At 35.8% G+C, this 22,498-nt stretch overlaps 2 protein-coding genes across 6 annotated transcripts; both read left to right on the top strand.

Moving 5' to 3' along the window:
* Positions 1-10,612: 10,612 nt before the first annotated feature.
* On the top strand, positions 10,613-12,583 carry LOC120204727 (potassium transporter 2-like). 3 transcript variants are annotated; one of them, XM_039204762.1, is made up of 5 exons: positions 10,613-10,963; positions 11,559-11,663; positions 11,843-12,077; positions 12,160-12,405; positions 12,489-12,583. In XM_039204762.1, the coding sequence occupies exons 2-5, from the start codon at positions 11,625-11,627 to the stop codon at positions 12,566-12,568; spliced, it is 600 nt and encodes a 199-aa protein (XP_039060693.1). In that variant the 5' UTR covers positions 10,613-10,963; positions 11,559-11,624; the 3' UTR covers positions 12,569-12,583. The 3 variants fall into 3 exon arrangements, with proteins under 3 accessions (XP_039060693.1, XP_039060700.1, XP_039060706.1); XM_039204769.1 differs by lacking the exon at positions 10,613-10,963 and adding an exon at positions 11,189-11,443 and having other exon boundaries at positions 11,572-11,663; XM_039204775.1 differs by lacking the exon at positions 10,613-10,963 and adding an exon at positions 11,189-11,389.
* A 139-nt stretch (positions 12,584-12,722) lies between these two features.
* Positions 12,723-22,467, top strand: LOC120204711 (potassium transporter 2-like). 3 transcript variants are annotated; one of them, XM_039204743.1, is made up of 5 exons: positions 12,723-13,168; positions 13,679-13,731; positions 13,840-13,957; positions 14,107-14,373; positions 21,268-22,467. In XM_039204743.1, the coding sequence occupies exons 1-5, from the start codon at positions 13,144-13,146 to the stop codon at positions 21,567-21,569; spliced, it is 765 nt and encodes a 254-aa protein (XP_039060674.1). In that variant the 5' UTR covers positions 12,723-13,143; the 3' UTR covers positions 21,570-22,467. The 3 variants fall into 3 exon arrangements, with proteins under 3 accessions (XP_039060674.1, XP_039060677.1, XP_039060682.1); XM_039204746.1 differs by having other exon boundaries at positions 14,107-14,368; positions 21,263-22,467; XM_039204751.1 differs by having other exon boundaries at positions 12,724-13,168; positions 14,119-14,373; positions 21,268-22,466.
* The last annotated feature ends 31 nt before the right edge of the window (positions 22,468-22,498 follow it).

Below are 22,498 nucleotides of genomic sequence, written 5' to 3' on the forward strand. Positions count from 1 at the left end.
GTATTTAGCTAGCTATATGTTAGCTTCCTTCAAAACTGACTTGTTCATATTAATCCGAAACCGAGCAGTTTGCGAGATGTCAAAGAAGGAGCTGATGTTTGTGATTGCACTATTGCTTGCAGTGTCCATTACGCTCAGCAGCAGCAAGTTTAGGTGGAGTTTGTGAGCCAGCATCTGCATGCTATATGGAATCAGCAACAAGAAGAACAAGGCTTTTCGAAAAGCAAGATTATTCAGGATATGTTCCAAGCCCTGATGATTATGATTACAATGGTTTCTACAGGAGACAAGCTGATGTTCCAAGCCCAGGAATTGGTCACTGAAGTCGGTATTATCAGTTAAGAGTCTTAAGACTGCAATGTCATGTCATCTCAAGTTTTCTTTTTTCTTTTCTAATTTCTCTCTGTCTATATAGAGATATAAATATATTCCTTAGTTAATAAATGAAATATATAGTCGTGTGTTTATTGTCAAGATAGTAAACTATTGACAAAATAAAGGTGAATCCTTTGTTGTCAACACGTTTATGCAATTTGAGACTACTGTGGTGGGATGTTTAGATTGTAATGACAGTGGCTTTATTTATTTATTTTTTACTTGTGATCATGGAAAGTGATTTGGTTTTGAAGACAAAATTAGCAAAATGATTTTGACACTGATTAATTAACAACTCAAACGCAAAGGTAGCTAATGCTGGTTTTCACACCTTAAATTGGGGTTACATTTTTCTTTTTGATTTTAATTGGGTCTTTTTTTGTGTCAAACCTGAATAAATAGAACTTTAGGGACTTAATTGGAGTTAATTAGAAGTTATGGAGACTAAATTGAATGAAATATGAAATTCAATGGTTCAGTCGAGAATTTTAGCATTTTTTGGACTAAATTAAATACGAAGTGAATTTAGAAGTCAAATTTGTAAATCCTAAGAAAGTGTAAGGTATTTCCTTACAATTTTTCGATTCTCAAATGGTATAAATTCATCATTTTCTTCCAAACACCCTCCCTCTACTATTTTTCATTATTTGATGTCTCTTTTTGTCTCTCTCCCTCTCCCTCTCCCTCACAACTTCTTTGTCTTCTTTTTCTTATCTATGTCTATCAATCATTATTATTCCTCTTTTGATCATTTTGGTTTCACTTTAAGATGTCCTATCATAATCATTACCATCAATGTTGTATTTTGTGCATAGAATTGACGATAGATTCTCTCGTTGACTATGTATTTAATCTAGTGTTGTTGCTCACCGTCGAGTAAAAGAATTCTGGTAAGCTCTTTTTTTCTATTTTTCTTTTGCTTTATCCCCGCCACCGCACGAATGTGCATCATCATATTCATAATCATCTCTATCGTCGTCGAGCCTTTGTTGATACCTTAACCTTTGTTTATATGATCCTGTTAAGCCAAGCCCGATAAAACATAATGTTACAGAGCCCAATATGGCTAGCCTACCCTCGAGACCTACTTGCCACTGAAGCCCACTACCTCTCTATTGAACCAGACTGAAAGCCTAAAACATAGCTGAGGTCCAATGTTAGCCTCGAGCTCGTCAAGTCAAGGTCATCCCTGACCTGATGAACCTTGTTAGGTTTTAGCCTAAATTGTTTGAGTCATTTTTTATATGCTCCAACCAACTCCAACTCGATCTATATTGACTCTACCTGAATGACCTTTATTTGTACATGATTTGTACCCATGTTCAACATTGGCCATTGATCATTGATTTTGGCCTAAAATGGTGACTTTGACCAATTAACCCTAAATATTTAGTTTAAATCATTCTATTTTGATTCATGTTCTTCATATGCTGACTTAATCAATCATTTATAAATCTCTAAAGGTGTCTAATCGACTTCGAAATGCACTAATAGATCTGTTTCATTAGAGAGGGACATTAGCACCAATATGTTTCATAATATAATACATTAGTTCTTATATGGGTTATTATTGATAGTACCTTATGTATTTTGGTAACAATATGTAACTCCATTATTTTGATATACTTTGATTTAAACTATGAAGCTATATATTTTGTATAACATAACCAATACTTATTTTATTTTTATGAGGAGTATGGTATGTTTTAAATATTTTGAGTGATGAGAAATTAAAAAAAATAGTTAGTCACTTCAATGATTTTATGTGACACTTGGATCCTCCAGATTTGACTAAGTAAGTCTAGGATGTTACATTTAGTGGTATCATAGTCTAGGTTGAGCCGATTCTAGGTAACTTGATGGTTTTAATAAGGTGTCTAGTGAATACAAGCTCATAAGTTTAAGTACTACTCATCTATGACTAAAATCTTGATGATGTTTCCCTGTATTCATTTATTGCAATGTTCTTCATCATGTCTAGTGACCCAGATCATAATCATAAGGTTAGATATGAGAGCCAAGCCTCTCATGATTATGGCTTTAGTCATGATTATGGTTTTAGTGATGATTTCTCCCTAGATTTCCTGGATGCGGACTATTCGAGAGACACTGGAGTTGAAGAGGTAGCTTATTTCTGTAATCTAAATCCGATTCTTATCTATCTAGTACAAGTTATGCGAGATTTTTGTTTTGTGTATCATATGAGACCCTAGTTGAGAGACTTTGATGATATCGTACCACATATTATTCGAGTAAAGATAACCTGATCTCGGTTGACAAGTGGTAGAGAGATACCTAGTTGAAATTTAGATAGTTTAGAGCCTATTATTACCCTTCTAAAGGGTAATACCTGTGACTGGTAGGAGACCATTGAGATGGGGTTGCAACTTGAGTTGCGGACATAGGATTACTTATTGGTTGAGTTTCACAAGAAGCACATTAGAGGTGCATATAGATGAGTTCACCTGGTTTATGGGGGAGAATGAGCAAGAGTTCCTATTGCTGAGTAGGTACACTCTAAAGATGGTAATGACTGAGACGTTGTGGTATAAAAGATTCAGGCAGAGTTTATAGCATGACATCTAAATGTACCTGACTGTTGATCCTTCGAGGGTATTTGCTAAATTTGTAACACCCCAACCCGTATCCGACCCGGATCCGAGTCTGAGGTGTTACATTGACTTTTCAAAACGTTTTTCTTTATAATTAGATAAAAATATAAATTCACAATTTAAAGAAAATGAATACTTTACATCAATTAAAACTCAAATGGGTTCTACAGACATATCAGAGCATATTCGACTCAATTTTAATAGTATATTCCAACTCTATTCAATATAATAAAATACATAATCATATCTATTTCTTTTCTGATATGAACTTCTTAAAGGAGATGATGACCTGTCTTGCTCCTCTTAGCTTATTTTCTCACTTTTCAGAACCTACATGTGAAACACTCACACGCTAAGTAGATGACTTAGTGAGGTATAAATAAACTTACTATAACATATCATTATTAATTCCTACTATGCACACTTCATGTAATCATAATAAACTATAGAATGCATTATGCATTAAAACATAAATACATACAAACACATATCATTTCATTATTCTTATTATTATTCTTATCATTGTTAACCAAACAATATATATATCATCATATAATTTCTGTAATCCATTTCCTATAACAAAGGCATTTACATCACACGTAATATGTTCATTGTTATCTCTTTGTTAGCCCATGTACACAGGTGAGAACTTAAGGTATGTCAGTACTTTGAGGTTGTACACACATCACCACATCTCGAATAATTCCCTCTAGGGGTGTATAGAATTTGTCCCGAAGGACCTATCCATATGTCCCGAAGGGCATAGGTAAACATGTCTATATGTTCTGAAGAACATAGGTAATCCTGTCTATATGTCCCGAAGGACATAGGTAACCCTTGACTCTTGGTATGCCAACTATACCTCTAGCCGTCATGACACATAACATGGGCATTATTATTATTCATATTCACATGTACATGTTACTTTGCTTATAACACTTATTATGTGTTCATATAACATGTATGTCATTGCCATCTCTTGTTCACATGTATCACATAATATCATTGATCTTAGTTCACTTTCTTATGTTATCATACAGTCATATAATCTTATGAGTCCTATCAATACCATATAAGCTTACAAATGTATTCATACATATTCTTTCATTTAATTCATATAGTAATATCATATACTCATATCACCTAAGAATTTCACCTGACTATATATTATGTCCATTTCTCTGGTTAAATCATATAACACCTTTAACCTTCTCATAGGATTTTATAATTCTTCATTCGATAATTCCTATATCATAATTTACTTTAAGTATATACAACTTTCCTATAAGGCTTATCCTATAATTTCGTATTATCATTTACGTTCATGTCCCCTAATATATATACTATTCTCATATAGGCTCATGATTCATTATTTTATGATTTATATTTGTATAACTCATCACCTATAGATAGCTTATATTACATTTATCTTATCATATGGCTTACCTCTTATAATCATATAATTACCTGACTTATTTTATATTCTCCTATTATCCGAAAGATCAATGTTAGTTAGCTTCTCTCATTTTTCATTTAATACAGTAAGTCTATTATACTAATTTCCTCTAAACTTAACTCATATAATTTATGTCCTGTTATCATATCTTCATATAAACATATATCTACATATTCTTTCCGTTGTTATCCTATAATTCATTTACTATTTTATATGATTCATGATTTGATAACTTATTTTACATGTTCATATAACCCTTTTCATACAATTTCATAATCTAGTATCACATAACTTCACTTATATATTATCATGTGTTCACACTTATCTTGATGCCTTTTTCTTGTCGACTTGTTCGGACATTGTTCTCGATCGATATCTACACAATCATTTATACATATCAGCATTCCAAATACTATAATTCGATCCTTAATAATTCAAGTTAATCAAAATTCTAAATACAATTTCCTCTTTGAGTAGTATCGGTACCCCCAAGCATGGTACCGATATTTCCCTAACTATGATATCGATACCAAGCAGCGGTATCGATACCCAAATTGCATTCGATATTTCGTGGTATTGATATCTTCCTTATGATATCAGTACCTATGGTATTGATACTACCTTCTTATGTATCGATACCCTTTGAACACACTTGTTAATTCCAGACTTGAAGTATCGGTACCTGATGAAGAAGTATCGATACCCTATGCCCATATTTCACTTTTGAAGCCTGAAAATTACTCCAAAACAACTTAAATCCTTCATATCTTAACCCCTTTAATACTCTTAACTCAATTATACATACCCAAACCAATTTATATGCAATTAATACCTCTTTATCTTCAAAATCTCATCATCAAGATGGAAATCAATAATCATACCAAATTTTCTATATGTTCTAATTTCAATTCTATCACTTCATATCTCTTAATTCAAGTATTGACAAGTCAAATTTATTTTCAAATTCCACTTATTAACTCTTTTCTTGGATTTCATTTAAAAACCCCTTATTTTTAATATTTTCTAACTTAATCATCTTAGGGTTTTAAGAAATCTTAAGCCTTCCTTAAGCTTTTTTATCACTCCAAGAATCAAAACTAACTTTAAAATGAAAGAATTTACCAGATTGAGAACAACTTACCTTATCAATGGAGCCACGGGAAGAGGAGAAGAAGAAAACCAACCAAGACTCCAGAGGTTTCTTTCATTTCTCTCCATCTCTACGTGTTGATCTCCTATATAAATGGAAAAATAAAATCCTTCCTTAGAAAAGACCATTTTACCCCCTTACTTCACTTAATATTTACTAAACAATCATCCACAAAATATTACCAATTTAGTCCTTGAACTTTTTAATATTTCAAAATTAAACCTTAAAATTTCAACATTTCTATTTTAGTCACTCGCCCCGATTTTGGTATATTACAGAGTTGGTCATGCAACCCAATGTGTTATAGATCATCAATAGTATAAGGTTAAGATAATATGAGGGGTCGAGCAGTCAAAAAAGAACTTAAGATTTTATGGGTCTTTCCCAATCAACAACCAAGAGAGACTGGATATTAGGGTATTGTTCTATCCCGAGGTCATGTAGGAAAACCTTATCATTTACTTCGGTAGATAGTATTTGTGGTATATCTAGAGTGTCAAGGGAACCATTCTATGATCAATGTAGTTGGAGGCATCATGGGGCGTGTTTAGGGACTTCAAAGGAGTACTATGGATGTTGGTCCTAAGACCTCTATGTGGGAGATTGCCCTTAGTTTACTAGTTCTACATCGATTCAGTTGCAACAATTGATCTATTTTGTAACATGGTCGAGGGAGCTAATAATGTATTCAACCATTAGAGTGAAAGTATAGTCCAATCCTCTAACACCCCTAACCCGTACCTGACCCGGATACGAATCCGAGGTGTCACATTGACTTTTCAAATCATAGATTATTTTCAAATAAGGACAAATTAAATTTTTTTACTCATAATAAAAAGGTGGAAACCCTTAATTTAAAATAAGATAATAAAATTCACATTCATACTTACATAAAAGCTTTAATAATTTACATAAGTACAAAAGTATGAGTTTACAAAACATATATAAGAGCATTTCAAATTAAAAGTATAGAACATGCCAATAGTTTACAAAGTTTCAGAAAACCTACATTTAATTTGTCTTGATCTGATCTTCAAAAGAGTATGATATCCACGACTAGCTTCACTTTTATGATTTCTTCAAACCTACGGGTGAAACAATCACACGCTAAGTCGATGACATAGTGAGGCAAGTACAAGCAACTAAAGTTATATAATCAAAATCTTTATTTATTTCATATAAACATTTCATAAGGATTTCGAATGGTTTTCCATAACAAGAATGTATGTTGTTATACATTATTCATTTTATATACTTTGTTTTTAATGCCCAACGTATACTACTAAGAACTCTATGTATTTGAGTACATTGAGGTTGTGCACTAATACTATCACCACATCTCGTACTTTGCATCGAAGTGCCACATAATTGTCCTGAAGGACCACATAAGTTTGTCCCAAAGAACCACATAGGTTTTATCCCGAAGGACCACATAGAACCCTCAACTATTGGCATGCCAACTATACCTCTAATCCTCATATATATACCTTGGGCTTTTAATCACATAATTATTTGTCATTCATTATTTGAAGTATCTCTTATTCGCATATGCACTTTCACATTGAGTCTTTTCAGATACACATGTTCAAAGGTCACATTTCCATAATCATATACACATAATCATAAAACATAGCTTATATAATATAATTTGAATAAAACATTGTAAAATATAACATAAAAAAATTGAAGGTTTTCGATCGAAAACACTAAGGTTGGCTTATCACAAGCCTTCCTCAATTATGTCCCAAAACCAAGAAGTTGCACTCACCTTCGCCTCACTGAAGTCCTAAATGAAGTCCTCAATACTTTTGATCGAAACTTATAATGTCGAGTTGACCGGAAGTTGATTTTGTTCAACGTCTACACAAAACAATCGAAAATAAATATCATAATTCGAATCACTTATACCCAATCATAATAATTTAAGCTTAAAGAAACACTTAAATTCTCATTTCATGCTTAGTAGTATCGGTACTCCCACTAAAGTACTGATACTTTCCTTTTATGGTATCTAAACCCCCTTCGATACCGATACCATTTTGACATTCTGGAAATTTATCTTGGAAATGGTATCGATACTATACCCTTGGTATCGATACTCCTAATTTAGTGTCAATACCTTCCTCAACCAGTGCCGATACCACTCTTCGAATTCAACCGATTTTGCCTTGAACTATCGATATTGTTATTCTAGTACTGATACTCCATGCCCAGATTTGTCATTTCCATTTCAAAATTTAACCAAAAACTTAACTAATCTCCTATTTTTACCTCCTTCTTTATCTGTAAACTCAACTTCATTCATCCAAACCAACTTGTCTTCATTTACTAGTCTTAAACATACAAAATCTCACTAAAACTCTTACATCTCAAAATCATACCATGATTTCAACCAAGTTCTTAATCATTTCTAATACTCCTAAGTCTTTAGTTAGATCATTGACAAGTCAAATTTATCAATAAAACTCCAAAAACTACACCATATCAACAATTCACTTCAACACCCCTTTTACAAATTCCTTTCTAATTCACTCCTCTTATTGTTTTAATCCTATACAAGCTTTCCTTAAGCTTACATAACACCCAAGCTTTCAACAACAACCCCAACAATTGAAGGAATCAACAAATTTCAGAATCTTACCTTTGAAGTGGAGCTCAAGGGCAGAGGAAGAAGATAAGAAATGGATTTCCAGATTATCTCCCCATTCCACGATCTTATCTCTTAATAAAGGAGATAAAATATCCTTTAAAATGAAAAGACCATAATGCCCTTTATACTAATCCAAATTTGCTATCAAGCCCTACACAAAAATTCAAAATAAATCCTTGAATTTTTCAAACTACTCTAATTCAACCACTAAATTTAAAACCACTAAATTTAAAATTCTTACATTTTGGCCACTAACTCGATGATTGGGATGTTATAAATCCAAATCTAAAATCGAGACTAGAGCCCCTAACAGGCAGTATGCTATAAGAGCTTGTGAGGATTGTGATGCTATAAATGTGATAGTAAGTACCTTATGGATGTTCTTTACTTTTATCATTACATTAGTTGACTCCGAGTCCACTCATTCATACATCTACAATGAGATCATTCGGGGAAGGTATTTTCCCATTGAGGGCTTAGAGGTAAAAGTTCGAGTTTCTAACCTTATAGGTCTTGATGTTTTGGTAGATAAGATCTATCATTGATTTATAATAAAGATCTAAGGTTATATATTTTCTGTAGATTTGATAGAATTGTCGTTCTAGGAGTTTGATGTGATTTTCAACATGGATTAGTTGTTTGAGCATGATGCTAGATTGAGATGTTGCATGAGGTGTCTTAAACTTTGTGGGTCAGATAGAGCCAAATTTTTAATAAGGGTGAAGGATTTATTTGTCTCCCTAGAGTGGTTTTAGCGATGTAGATATAGAGGTTGATCTAATATAGGTTCTAGGTATTCCTATCCTATGTTGTGGGTTATTGAGTTTCAAGTTCTGAGATAAAGGGTTTTCGTACAGTTTGCGAGTTCATCGATGTTTTTCCCGATGAGTTGTTGGGTTTGCCTCTGGATTGTGAGGTAGAGTTAGGGATTGAGGTAATGCCTAGTACAAGACATATGCCTTGAGAGAGTTAAAGGCTCAACTGCATGAGTTACTTGAGCATGGATTCATTTGTCTAGTGTATCATCGTGGGGTGCGCTACTGTTGTTCATTTATAAAGAAGACACGTGTAAATATCTAATTGGATATTTTATTGATTTTAATTCATTAAATTTATGACGAAATTAAATTAAATCAAGAAAAATATTTAATCAGATAGTGACACATGTCATCTAATTGGAGGATTGAATTTATTAAATTAAAGTAAGGAGCAAATTTATAGAATGTGTAAGTAATGAGGATTGAATATGTAATTATACCAATTTTTTAATGCCAAGTCAGCTCTTTTGTCAGAAGTTAACGACCAACGATGTAATTGACAATATGTAAATAATTAAGTGGTCTGATTGATAAAATTAAAAGATCGGTAGTTAAAATAGAATCATACTATAATTAAGTGATCATCCATGTAGTTTACGCATAATTTAAATATGACATTAAAGATTAAATTTACGTTTGTATCAGTATATAATTTCCAAATGGTAAACTGAAAAATAAAGGCTATTTAAAACTGATGGAGAACCCTACTTCACCTACCAATGAAAATGCCTTTGACAATGCCATTGATTGTCAATATTTGTCAAACTTGGTCCAAAATTTGGAATTGTGCGCCTCTCTCCCTTAGCTTTATTTTATTATGTTCAACTTTTGGGATTAGCCCAAGATGCAAGAACTAGCTATCCTACTGCTACTAAAGCTATCTTCCTTTCAAACTTCACTTTCTCAAACCCACTTGATATATCTGCCATTTTAATCAAATTACCTAATGTAATTTTGAATATTTATCATTTTATGTATTGTAGTTTTCTTATATCTTTTAATTCAAATTACTTTGAATTGAGCTTTAGGGTCATGTATTTACCAAACAATACTTAGGGAATTATAAGTTTTAAGATTTTGAAAGTGTTCATGTTTGGTTCATATTGTTTTAATTTTTTTAATATTGTGATCGTGATCGTGTTCATGTTCATTCATTTAACATTCGCGTACGTATTCGTTTAATGTTCATGAACATACTCATTTAAATATTCACGAACATATTTATTTATAAGTTCATTTATTGTTTGTTAACATGATCGTTTAGCATTCATTTATCGTTCACGAAAATGTTCATATGAAATAAAAGAGAAATGACATAAAAGGTTTTTTTTTTTGGTTATAATTGGGAAATTGATGTAATTACTCAACTAATGCTTAAACTTCTTGGGATTCATAGTTTAAATTCCAAATTTCAATGATTTGCATTTCAAGATTGAACATCGGGAAAGACCAAATTCCAAAGGCTATTATTAAGTGCCCATATTCCCGCTAATGTGAATGTTTCATTTACTAATTATTTTTATACTAATCTATTTTTATGGAATCAGATCTCTGTTGCTTCTTCTGCCCACGTTCTCTAATCATTTTCCATTTTCTTTTCTTGAGTTTTAACTTAGCAACATTCGCCATTGTCGGTTGGTAGTTCACAGCTTTTGGTCTGTTAATTTAACCTTCAAATCCATCCAAAACAGCTACTTCGTGCTGTCTTCAATGCTAAAACATCACTTCCTTTCATAAAAATCAAATCTTTTCACATGCTTATTATAGTGATAGACCTCGCATATCAGCTACTATATTACAAGTACCAAGCTTTTCCAGACTCCATTGCTTAAATGCAGCAAGGGTTCCATTTTGTAGCCATTGGATTGACCAGAAGTAGTTAGTAAAGAAGATAAGACCCAGGTAAGTTTCTTTATATATCTACTTAAAGGATTTTTTTTTCCAGCAAAGTTTTTATGTGAAAGTTATATTGATTTTCCCTAATCCTTTTTTTTATAATCCTCTACTTCTTTGCCCTTTGTGGGTTAATGGTTCTGTTATAGTTCAACGTTTGGTTTTTGGATTAAAAAAATAATCAGAAAAGAAAAAGAAAATACTATATTTATATAGAAGAAATAGAAAGGAAATAAATGAGGTACCTTGTGCATTTAAGGATCTCTCTTGAAGAATTCTAGTGTAGTTGAGCTTCAACTCCTTTTTAAAGTTCCATACTTTTCTAGTAATTGGAATCTGGGGTGTCACCTGGCTCCATGTTATCTTCCTTTTTGCGAGATTTAATTTTAGAGATGGGCATAGTTTTCAATGAGTTTGGTGGGGGATTTTGTAGAGGTATCGAAGCCATGTGAGCGAATGTGACATGCTTTTTATCTCCTCTATTTGCGGTTGTATAAAGTAATATCTTTGGAAATTTCATCTTCAAAGTTCATTGGTTTATTTATTCCTTCTTTCGAATTCATGGTGTTGGATTGTGCCACTTGAGTTTGGCATATCATTTCAGTTTTGATCTGCAACTAATTCTGTTCAATTGCAAGAAACTCAGGCTGAAGATTGAGGCATAATTATCATGGATATTGAGTTTGGGAAGTCCTCGGATGCTTCAAAGGTTTGTTTAACTTTCAAAACATTCGATGTTGTTGGTCATTAAGATTTTGGTTTCTAGGAACAGGCTGGCTTAGATTCTGTGATAAAGATTTATGCAGTTATCGATTGAATTACATGGTATGATTTTCGGTTAATTAGTTAAGTTCTAGGAGAATTGCTTACTCTGGAATTTTGTTGCAGAAGGATTCTTGGAAGACTGCATTGCTTTTAGCATACCAAAGCCTTGGTGTAGTCTATGGGGACCTGAGCACTTCGCCTCTTTATGTCTACAAGAGCACATTTGCTGAAGACATTCAACATTCAAAGACAAAGGAAGAGATTTATGGTGTTCTATCCTTTGTCTTTTGGACTCTTACTTTAGTCCCCTTATTCAAGTATGTTTTTGTTGTTCTTCGAGCAGATGACAATGGAGAGGGTAAGCATTTAAACAATTTTGTCTTCCATATTGTTTAGCCATTCAATCGAAGCGTTTTATTCATGGTTTTGATTCTTTGCAGGAGGTACTTTTGCATTATATTCTCTGATATGCCGCCATGCAAAAGTTAGTCTTCTGCCCATCAGACAGGTAGCTGATGAAGCACTCTCTACGTATAAACTTGAGCACCATCCCGAGAAAAAGGGTAGCTCAGGAGTAAAACAGTACCTTGAGAAGCATAAAGTCTTGCACACTGCTTTATTAATCTTGGTTCTTCTCGGTACATGTATGGTAATCGGAGATGGAGTTCTCACTCCAGCAATTTCTGGTAAACCTCGTAGCAGTCAGTTGCTTAAATTTGTGACCGATTTTTCCTAGTTACCAACTAATTACTATAATCTTATATTGTAGTTTTCTCTGCTGTGCCTGGCCTTGAGTTATCCATGTCCAAGGAACATCACCACTGTAAGCTCCTGATCTTGCTATTTTAGATATTCTTCTCTTATTCAGTCCCATTGAAATCTCTGATATTATGTCTGAGCCAAACCTTCTTCATATTAACTGAAAACACTTGGAGTATTTTGTAAAGCAAGAATGTAAAAGCAGGTTTTAGTTTCCTGATTATCAAACTCTTTCAATTCGCATTCAGAGTGATATTCATGTTTGTCTTTTACTTTCTCCATCATGAGGTCTTGTTGACTTTCCAAAATATTACATGCTGGTTATTAGAAAGATAAGTTATTTTGTCTGTAGCTATACTCGGTTTAGACATATGCATACTTTATTCCTGTCTTTTCTCTAATATACTATCCCATCATCTGAAATTCTTGGCCTCATTTACAGATGCAGTTATTCCAATCACTTGCTTCATTTTGGTGTGTCTTTTTGCACTTCAACACTATGGCACACATCGCGTTGGATTTTTCTTTGCTCCGATTGTGTTAATGTGGCTACTATGCATAAGTGCCCTTGGGTTATTTAATATAATCCACTGGAACCCGCATGTCTATCAAGCTCTTTCTCCATATTACATGTTCAAGTTCTTGAAGAAGACTAGGAAAGGTGGATGGATGTACTGCTCTGCATAACAGGTGCGTTTGGAACATACATGCATACATGTGATAAATTTTCATGTTGTATTGTGTCTTTTGGCCACTTCAAAGCTTTTAGGATCAATAAAATCTCCTTACTCAAAATAATCCATGTCTGGTGCATAAGTTAACTTTTGCCCATGTTTAAGTTTAATTCATGGTCATGATAAGTCGATATCTTGATGTTTGTGGATCTAGTATTTTTAGCAAATTGAGGTAACCTTTCAACAATGATCATAGAGTTTTACTCACATTATACCAAAGGAAGGATTCCTATCATTTTGAACAGAACATTTGGCATGGTTTAAATTTCCAGGTCCAATGTACTTGCAGTAGTACTTCAGATAACAAGAAATCTGTGTTCTATCAGTTTATTTTGTCTTCAGGCTAAATCGTTAGTAGACCATCTGAAAGTCTCTCCAAAACCCGCTGTATATGGATAATTAATACCATTACCTTAAATTTGGTTCTTTGTGAAAACTGACAAGCCAACAAATGCCATCCATGCAGGCTCCGAGGCAATGTTTGCTGATCTTGGTCACTTCTCTTATTCTGCAATTCAGGCAACTAACATAAATCCTCTTCTGAGTTTTCATTTGATGATGATATCTTTTCTATTCACATGAGTTCAAAACTAGCAACTAAAATGAAATTTAACTGTCTTGCTGCAGACTGCTTTTACCTTTCTGGTTTATCCGGCTCTTATACTAGCATACATGGGTCAAGCTGCGTTCTTGTCTCAACATCATCATACGAGTTACCAAATTAGCTTCTATGTCTCAGTTCCAGGTATACCTCATCTGTTCTCAATACCAATAAGACATTGTAGGAAGCTGACTGATGAAAATAGGGACAAGTAAAAGAAAACAGAGTGAACGACGATAGCACTGTGCATGTCCCAATAAACTTGATTATTCATTTGTTTTGATTTGTTTTTGTGTACTGTACAGAAAGTGTGAGATGGCCTGTTCTCATAATAGCAATTCTCGCTTCTGTTGTGGGAAGCGAAGCAATCATTAGTGGAACATTCTCAATAATCAATCAGAGCCAGTCACTTAGTTGTTTCCCTAGAGTGAAGGTCATTCACACTTCTGATAAGATACATGGCCAGATTTATATCCCTGAAATCAACTGGGTGCTCATGATCCTCTGCATTGCTGTGACTATTGGATTTAGAGATACAAAACACATGGGGAATGCATCAGGAAAGATTGATTATATCATAAGTGAATATAGGTTATTTGCATGAACCAAAAAACATGAGTGAGAAAGGCAGAGAGAGAAATAGAGAGTTTGTGACAGGTCGTTCATCTTCCGATAAGGAATGGACTGTTTTCGTAGATAATCTTAGTAAGAGAGTTACTAGAAGAGAGTTACGAGAGATCTTTGATATTTATGGTCGTGTTTTAAGGGTCTACATTCCAAGTTTTATGGTGAAACCAAACTATAAGTCATCAACGTTTGCCTTTGTGCAATATGCGATGGAGGAAGGTTGTAGAAGAGCGATTCAGAACGTCAATGGAACGCTGATAGATGGGAAAAGAGTCTCAGTGGGGGTTGCAAAGTATAAGAAGGAAAGGAGAAGAGCAACTGATGACAAAAAGTTCCAGGTGGAAGGAAATAAGCATGTGCGAGGGGAGGAAGGTAGGCAGCAGGTGGTAATGGGAAAGCCGAGCAGCCCGAGGGACGGCAGAACGTATAAGGAGGTGGTGAATGTGGAGGAAAGAGCGGAGCATGATAGAGCGGGAATTAAGGGAGGATAAAATTTGAAAGCTAATGGGATAAGGAATGTATGGGAAATGCACATTCCTTCTGAAGATTCAAGCTGGGTGAAGAATTCTTTAACAGGGGTTTTGAAATATCCCCTTCAGTCTGATATGGTGAAAAAGGCCCTGGCGAAGGAGGGTTATGAGGTCAAAATAGTAAGATGGGGTTATGTTAAGAATGCTTGTATCGTTATATTCAGTTCTAATGAAGATTTCTTAAAGGCTTGGTCGAACATTAGAGAGAAGTTGTTCCTCTGGTTTAAGTGGTTATCTCCATTGTTAAATGAAGGAGTTCCATTGGCGTACTGTTTGGTAGAGTTGGTGGGGTTACCATTTCTTAGTTGGTCTGCACCTTTTCTGGAGAAACTTGCAGGAATGTGGGGAGAGCTTGTGAGTATCATGGAGGAGACAAAGAATAGAGATGATATTTCATCAGCGAGGTTAATGTTAAGGGTAGCAAGTCCTGTTGATATACCCGAATATACTTATGTAGGGTCATATGGAAGATCTTTTAAAGTCATAATCAATACGGGACCGAAGTGTAACAGTTTCCAAGCTGGAATCGGAGATGAGCTGCAGAAGTATTTTGATGATGGGAGTTGTGATGATTTTTCGAAGAAGGATGGAGTTAACTCAGAGAAAGAAGAAGACAAGTGGGAGAAGTCAGTAGAGGAAGTAGGGTCAAAGGTGGACACGTGGTTACAGCAGGGTCAAGAAAGAGGGAGGTTAGAAGGTGGCGGGGAACAATCTCTGAAAACATAAGTCCCACACGAAACCTAGCATTAATGGGCTGTCAGACAATTTTGAATTTGAATTTGAGTCTAAGTCCTATAGAGATTATGCAGGGCTTGGGCTGCGAAAGAAAGTGGATCAGTTATATCCAGCCCAATCTGATGGGGAATCATCTTCACCAGTCTCTAAACTAATTCCTGCTGTTAAAATTAAGTGGGAGGGATTGGATAAACATAACAAGTTCCAGTCTCTTTATGAATTAATGGAGGATGATAGTTGCAATATTCTAGAAGAGGATAATGAGGAAGGCCAGGATGAGGAAATTTCTGCTCGTGGTAAGATAGCAGAAGGAAGTTTCATGCAGGAGGATAATAATGTAGGATTTATGAAGGGCTCTAAAGTTGGAGAATGGGACATTCAAATTATGCTAGCCTGTCAATTAGAAGTGCACCCGGTGGTAGGAGAGAAAGAGGTCGATATGCTAGAGTCTATAGAAGGTCAAGAAATAGACGAATTTGGTTAGGTGCAAATAACGAAACAAAATTATTTTGTTCAGAGGTTAATCCGAATCAAGGACAGAAGGCAACTGAAAGCAGATATTTTCAGCAGAGTTTTTCAGAATATAGGGGAAATGGACAGGAAGAGGATATCAATTGTTCAACAGATGTTCAGAGGACATCGAACGTCCCATTAATTGGCAGTAATCGTTTAGAGAGTCTGGCAGCAGCTTCTTACACTGCTTCAGGGTCACGATTTAATAAAAGAAGGAAGAGAAGAGCTCTAATCAGTGAAGCTTTGGAAATGGTTAATATTTCTACTGCTTCTTCATCTCATTTTTCGAAGCTGGTAGAGGAAGCAATGGCCACATGGGAAGTGTGTCAGATGTTAGGTATCTCTTCAAGGAAGGAAGAAGGCTTTTATTGATAAAATTGTGAGTCTTGAAAATGGTTTGGAGGTAGGAAGGGAAGGGTGATATGTGGGTTCGTAGGGAATATTTTTGGTGTTTGGTTTTGAAGTCAGTATATGCAGAAATTTAGTATCCTTGGAACATTAGAGGTTTAGGGAGGAGGGAAAAATCTTTAGTAGTGGCAAGGCAAGTTAAGAAGTTAAAACCTATTATGATTTTTATTCAAGAATCTAAACTTGATCAGTGTCATGCGTCGATCATAAGGAGGATTGGAGGAAATTTGCTGAAGGGGTGGTGGTTTCTCCTGCACAGGGGTTAAGGGTGGATTGATTAGTATGTGGAATGAAAACGTTTTCAATGTCACTAACCAGCATGTTCATAGTAGGTTTATCTCATTAGTGGGGTGGGGAATTTTTTGAATGGCCAAAAGGAGTTTGTCTTCATTAATATCTATGGACCTGTTATTGAAGCTGAAAAGGAGGAATTCATTGGGGAGCTGCTGAGTTATGTTAATTCGACGAATTTGCCAGTTTGTATTGGGGGTGATTTCAATGTGTATCTTGTTCCGGAAGAAAAGCAAGGGAGATCACAAAATTGGCATGCTATTGAAACTCTTAGATCATTTATACAACAAGCTAACCTTATGGATCTGCCTATGTCAGGAGGAACTTTCACCTGGTGCAGTAACAGAGAGTTGTCAACATGGGTTAGACTAGATCGATTTCTAATTTGTGGCAGATTTTTGAACAGCTTTCCTAGGATTTCACAATGTCTTTTACCAAAATCAATTTCAGATCATAATCCGATTTTGTTGGAGGATGTTAGTCACAATTGGGGCCCCAAACCCTTTAAGCTTTTTATTTTCTGTTAGAGGAGAAAGGGTTTGATGATTTGGTTGAAGGCTGTGTGGTTGATGAGAAGAAGAAGAGGAATAATGGGGGGATTTTCAGGTTGTTACAAAATGCGAAGAAGAGGATCAGAAATTGGCCTGGCAGCAGTCATTAGGGCTGGCAGACTCTATTCGCTGCTTGAAGTGAAATAACGAATTGGATTTAAAGTCACAAGGTGGAATGTTGTCTAAGGGGGAATGGATCAGTTGATTGAATTCAAAATGAGTGTGGAGATTGTTAAGGATCGAGGAAAGCATTTGGTGGCAGAATTCAGAAATAGATGGATAAAAAACGGAGACAAAAATACAAGGTTTTTTCACCTTACTGCTATGAAAAGAAATAGTGTTAATACCATTCATTCTTTGAAAATTGAAGGGGTGGTAATTTCGGATCCAGTTAAGATAAAAAACAGTGTTTATGAGTTTTTCAGGACTGCATACAACACAAAAGCAGCTTTTGAGGTTGAGGGTCTAGATTTTGATTTTATGAAAATTTCAGTAGTTCAAAGGGCTAATATGGAGGAGGAATTTACAGAGCAAGAAGTGTGGAATGCAATTTCTTCTTCAGATAGTGCTAAAGCTCCCGATTCGGATGGTTTTACCATGGTTTTATAAGAAATACTGGAATCATTTAAAGGAGCAGATTATGGAGTTTTTTTCAGATTTCTTTGAAGGAAAGGAGTGGGTACACGGGTTAACCACGCTTTATTACCTTGATCCCAAAGAAAGGTAATCCGGAGAGTATAGAGACTATAGACCCATTAGTCTTGTGGGCAGCCTATATAAAATTCTATCAAAAGTGCTTTCAAAGAGACTTATTTCTTGTGTCAAAGATATTATCAGTCCTAATCAGTTGCATTATTCCGGGGAGACAATTGTTAGAATGTGCTTGTGTGGCCAATGAAGGAATTGACAGTTGGAGGAAACAAGGGCTTAAAGGGGTTGTCTTTAAAGTAGACTTCAGCAGAGCGTATGACACAGTGGAATGGCAGATTGTTATAAGATTATTGAAAGAGATGGGTTTTGGTGACAGGTGGTGTTCTTGGATCACACAAGATTTCCACAGCTTCTATATCGGTCCTAGTCAATGGTCCCCTACAGAAGAATTTCTTATTGATAAAGGATTAAGGCAAGGTTGTAGCCTCTCTCCTATTCTGTTCAATGTTGTTGGGGAATTGCTTCACAAGATGTTACAAAAGCAGTGGATTTGGGTCTGTTTCAAGGGTTTTCGTTCGGCAATGATCAAAATTCCTTTAATTATCACATCTACAGTTTGCGGACGATTTAATTATTCTGTCGAGCCTATTACTCAGATCAAGAATGTTAGAAGAGTTTTGAGGATCTTTAGCCTAATGACGGGGCTCCATCTCAATTTAGCCAAAAGTAACTTTACGGTATTAATATGGAGAATGACTTGAAGAATGGCCGAGGGATATTGGCTGTTCTATTGGCTCTTTCCCGACAGTTTATTTAGGCCTCCCTTTGGGTGCAAAAAAGAATTCAGAGAAGTTGTGGGAGCCAGTCATAGAAAATTTTAGTAGAAAATTGGCGGGGTGGAAAGCTTCATCTTTATCCATGGCTGGCAGATTGGTGCTGATAAAGTCGGTACTTTCATCTTTACCCATTTTTTACCTATCTATTTTCAAGATGCCATCTACTGTTTCTTTGATGTCGAATTTCTTTGGGGTGGAGGGGGCGAGAAGAAGAGAATGCATTGGGTTAGTTGGAAAAAGATTGTAAGCCGTTGAATGGTGGAGGCTTAGGAGTTGTTGATTTGAATCTTACCAATCGAGCGTTGTTGGGGAAGTGGGTATGGAAGTTTGCAAATGAGAAAGACTCGATATGGAAGAAATTCTTTTGTAGTAAACATAATGTGAGTTGTCATTCCTTGAATATCACTAAGGCCCTATCTCATAAAGACTCGTGGATTTAGAGGGGAATTGTCAATAACTTCTCAAAGAATGACTTCATTGGAGGGTGCCTTAGATCTCATGCAAAAATACAAATAGGGAATGGAAAATCTGTCTCTTTTTGGAAGGATACTTGGCTTGGGGATTATCCATCAAAAATTCTTTTTCCTAAGATTTTTGCACTTTCTACTAACAAAGGTAGGAATGTGGCTGATTTGGTTTTTAACTTGAATGGGAATGGAATATAAAACGAGGAGGAATCTATGTGATTGGGAACTGTTGCAGTGGTGAGTATTGAACAGCCTTAAAGACTTAATTGATTGAATCTTTGGAGGATTACCTGCTGGGGTGGCTTGGGGGACGGGTTGTTTTCTGTCAAAGAGTGCAGGAAATCTCTAGAGACTGTGTATGAGGATACATTTCAGTGGAGAAACTGTGTATGGCTGGGATTAGTCCCTCCTAGAGTGGAGACTTTCCTTTGGCAGCTATCTCATCAAAAAGTTGCTGTTAGGATGGAATTGATGAAAAGGGGGGTTACTATTGGGGAGAATACTAACTGCCCTTTGTGCAACCTGTGTGAGGAATCATCCAACATTCTTTTTTGTTCTGTCAAGTTTCGTGGGAGCTGTGGATAAATTAATTTGTTATTGGGGTATAAGTCTAGCTTTTCCAGTTGACCCTCCTTCCTTACTTAGTTCTTGGTCTGATTGAGGCCTTCTTCGGTTATTTGGAAGTTATTCCGGGTGTAGTGCTATGGTCAATTTGGAGAATCGGAAATGAAATATCTTTGATAATGGTAAACTAGACAAGTTTTCACTGTTTTTCACTGTTCGCTTAAGGCTAGCAAGATGGTTCTAGCAAAATATCCTCTTTCCTATATTAAGGTGGATTCTTTAATTGGTGATCCTTCCTTGGCAGATTGATTGAGGCCTTCTTCGGTTATTGGAAGTTTATTCCGGTTGGTGTGCTATGGTCAATTTGGAGAATCGGAAATGAAATATCTTTGATAATGGTAAACTAGACAAGTTTTTCACTGTTTTTCACTGTTCGCTTAAGGCTAGCAAGATGGTTCTAGCAAAATATCCTCTTTCCTATATTAAGGTGGATTCTTTAATTGGTGATCCTTCCTTGGCAGATAGTAAGGAACTATTTAGACCTGGGTGCTGGTGGATTCCTCCTCCTGTAGATTTTTTTAAATTGAATGTAGATGGGGCTTTTAGTAGAGTTGGGAGAGTTGTTGGAATAGGGGGTCTTCTCAGGGATTGGAATCGGGTTATACTTATCTCTTTTTCAGAAAATGTTGGTCCTTCTCATCCCTATTAGCAGAATTGAAAGCTGTTAAAAGAGGCATTGATATCTTTGTTTCTTCAGAATGGTTGTTCAAGGGCAGACTCATTATTGAATGTGAGTCGTGGATTGGATCAAAGATCAAGCTTTGGTTCCTCCTTCCCTTTCAAATTTTGTTAAGGAAATTGTATCTATTGTTTCTTTTAGAAATTTTATTGTCAGGTGGATTCCAAGGTCTTGTAATTGTGAGGCTGACAAGCTAGCAAAAGAGGGGATCGGGTGATTTTTTTGGCTGTTTCAGTTGGTATCTGTTTCTGAGCCTAGAAGCTAGAGGAGTGTGTGAGGTCTTATGTTGTATGTAAAAGTGTTTTTAAGTCTTATGTAACTTGGCTTTCATTAATAAATTGAGGTACTCTTTTCCTCCTTCCGCTAGTTGGGCCTTACCTTACGGATAAGGTCCACTAAGAGGGAGGTTTTTAATGAGACCTCCTATTCCTATCAAAAAAAAAAAAGTGAATATCGACAGGAAATGATTTTAAGGAAGACTTTTTTATGTTAGAATAAACCGAAAGCTCGATGCATTAGAATTTTGTTCTTATTCATTTCAGGATTGGCAGTGATGACCGTGATGCTGGTGACGACGTGCCTCACTTCCCTGGTTATTATACTCTATTGGCACAAGCCCCCAATTGTAGCTCTTTTGGTTCTTCTTTTCTTTGGTTCTATTGAGTTGCTATACTTCTCAGCTTCACTCACCAAGTTCACTGAAGGGGCTTGGCTCCCTATTCTCTTGGCCCTTTTCCTCATGACAATCATGTTTGTATGGCATTATGCGACCATCAAGAAATATGAATTTGATCTCCACAATAAGGTATCATTAGAATGGCTATTAGAATTGGGTCCAAGCTAGGAATTGCTCGAGTACCGGGTATCGGCTTAGTTTTTACCGATCTCATCTCTGGAATCCCCGCCAAATTTTCTCGTTTTGTCACTAACCTTCCTGCCTTCCATTGTGTTCTTGTCTTTGTGTGTGTTAAATCAGTACCTGTCCCTTTGGTGCCCCCAGCTGAGCATTATCTTGTGGGCCGTGTAGGTCCTTCTGCTCATCGGTCTTATAGGTGCATTGTTCGTTATGGTTACCGGGATGTGCATCAGGATGTTGATTCTTTTGAATCGGAACTGGTTTCCAAATTGGCTGATTTCATTCACTATGATTGATATCTAAGCCAGAACAGTCCCCACGCTGAGGATGATGTCGTCACCCACTCAAACGAATCACAAGTGAATGTAGATTAACCGTGATAGTGACAACTGCATTTTCTGGCACACCAGCTTACGAGATTGAGGAAAGCATGCAACCGGCAAGTGTGTCTGTTGGATTCTCAACCGTAGAAAGTGTCACAGATGTCATTGAAATGGAGCCTGTGCGTGCTGCCGAAAGAAGAGTTAGATTTGCCATTGACGATGACTCTGAATCTGATGTCCGGATCGACATGGAGTTGCAGTTCTGAGAAGAGATACAAGATCTGTTAGCAGCTCAAGAAGCCGGGACTGCATTCATACTAGGCCATTCTCATGTTCGAACAAAGCAAGGATCATCCGTTTTGAAGAGATTGGCCATCAATTTCGGGTACAATTTCTTGAGAAGGAACTGCCGTGGACCAGATGTGGCACTGAAGGTTCCACCAGTATCTTTACTAGAGGTCGGCATGGTTTATGTGGTATAAGCCTCTGATCTACGTAGTTTTTGTAGCTTTGTATGCCATAGCTGGCCTGTAAAGAATTATATTGTTGCTGTTGTCACGGTCCACACTCAAAACACCATGCAACTACCCTTTA

The sequence above is a fragment of the Hibiscus syriacus genome, unplaced genomic scaffold, assembly GCF_006381635.1.
Source record: "Hibiscus syriacus cultivar Baekdansim isolate YM2019G1 unplaced genomic scaffold, ASM638163v2 tig00000340_pilon, whole genome shotgun sequence".
NCBI lineage: Eukaryota > Viridiplantae > Streptophyta > Magnoliopsida > Malvales > Malvaceae > Hibiscus > Hibiscus syriacus.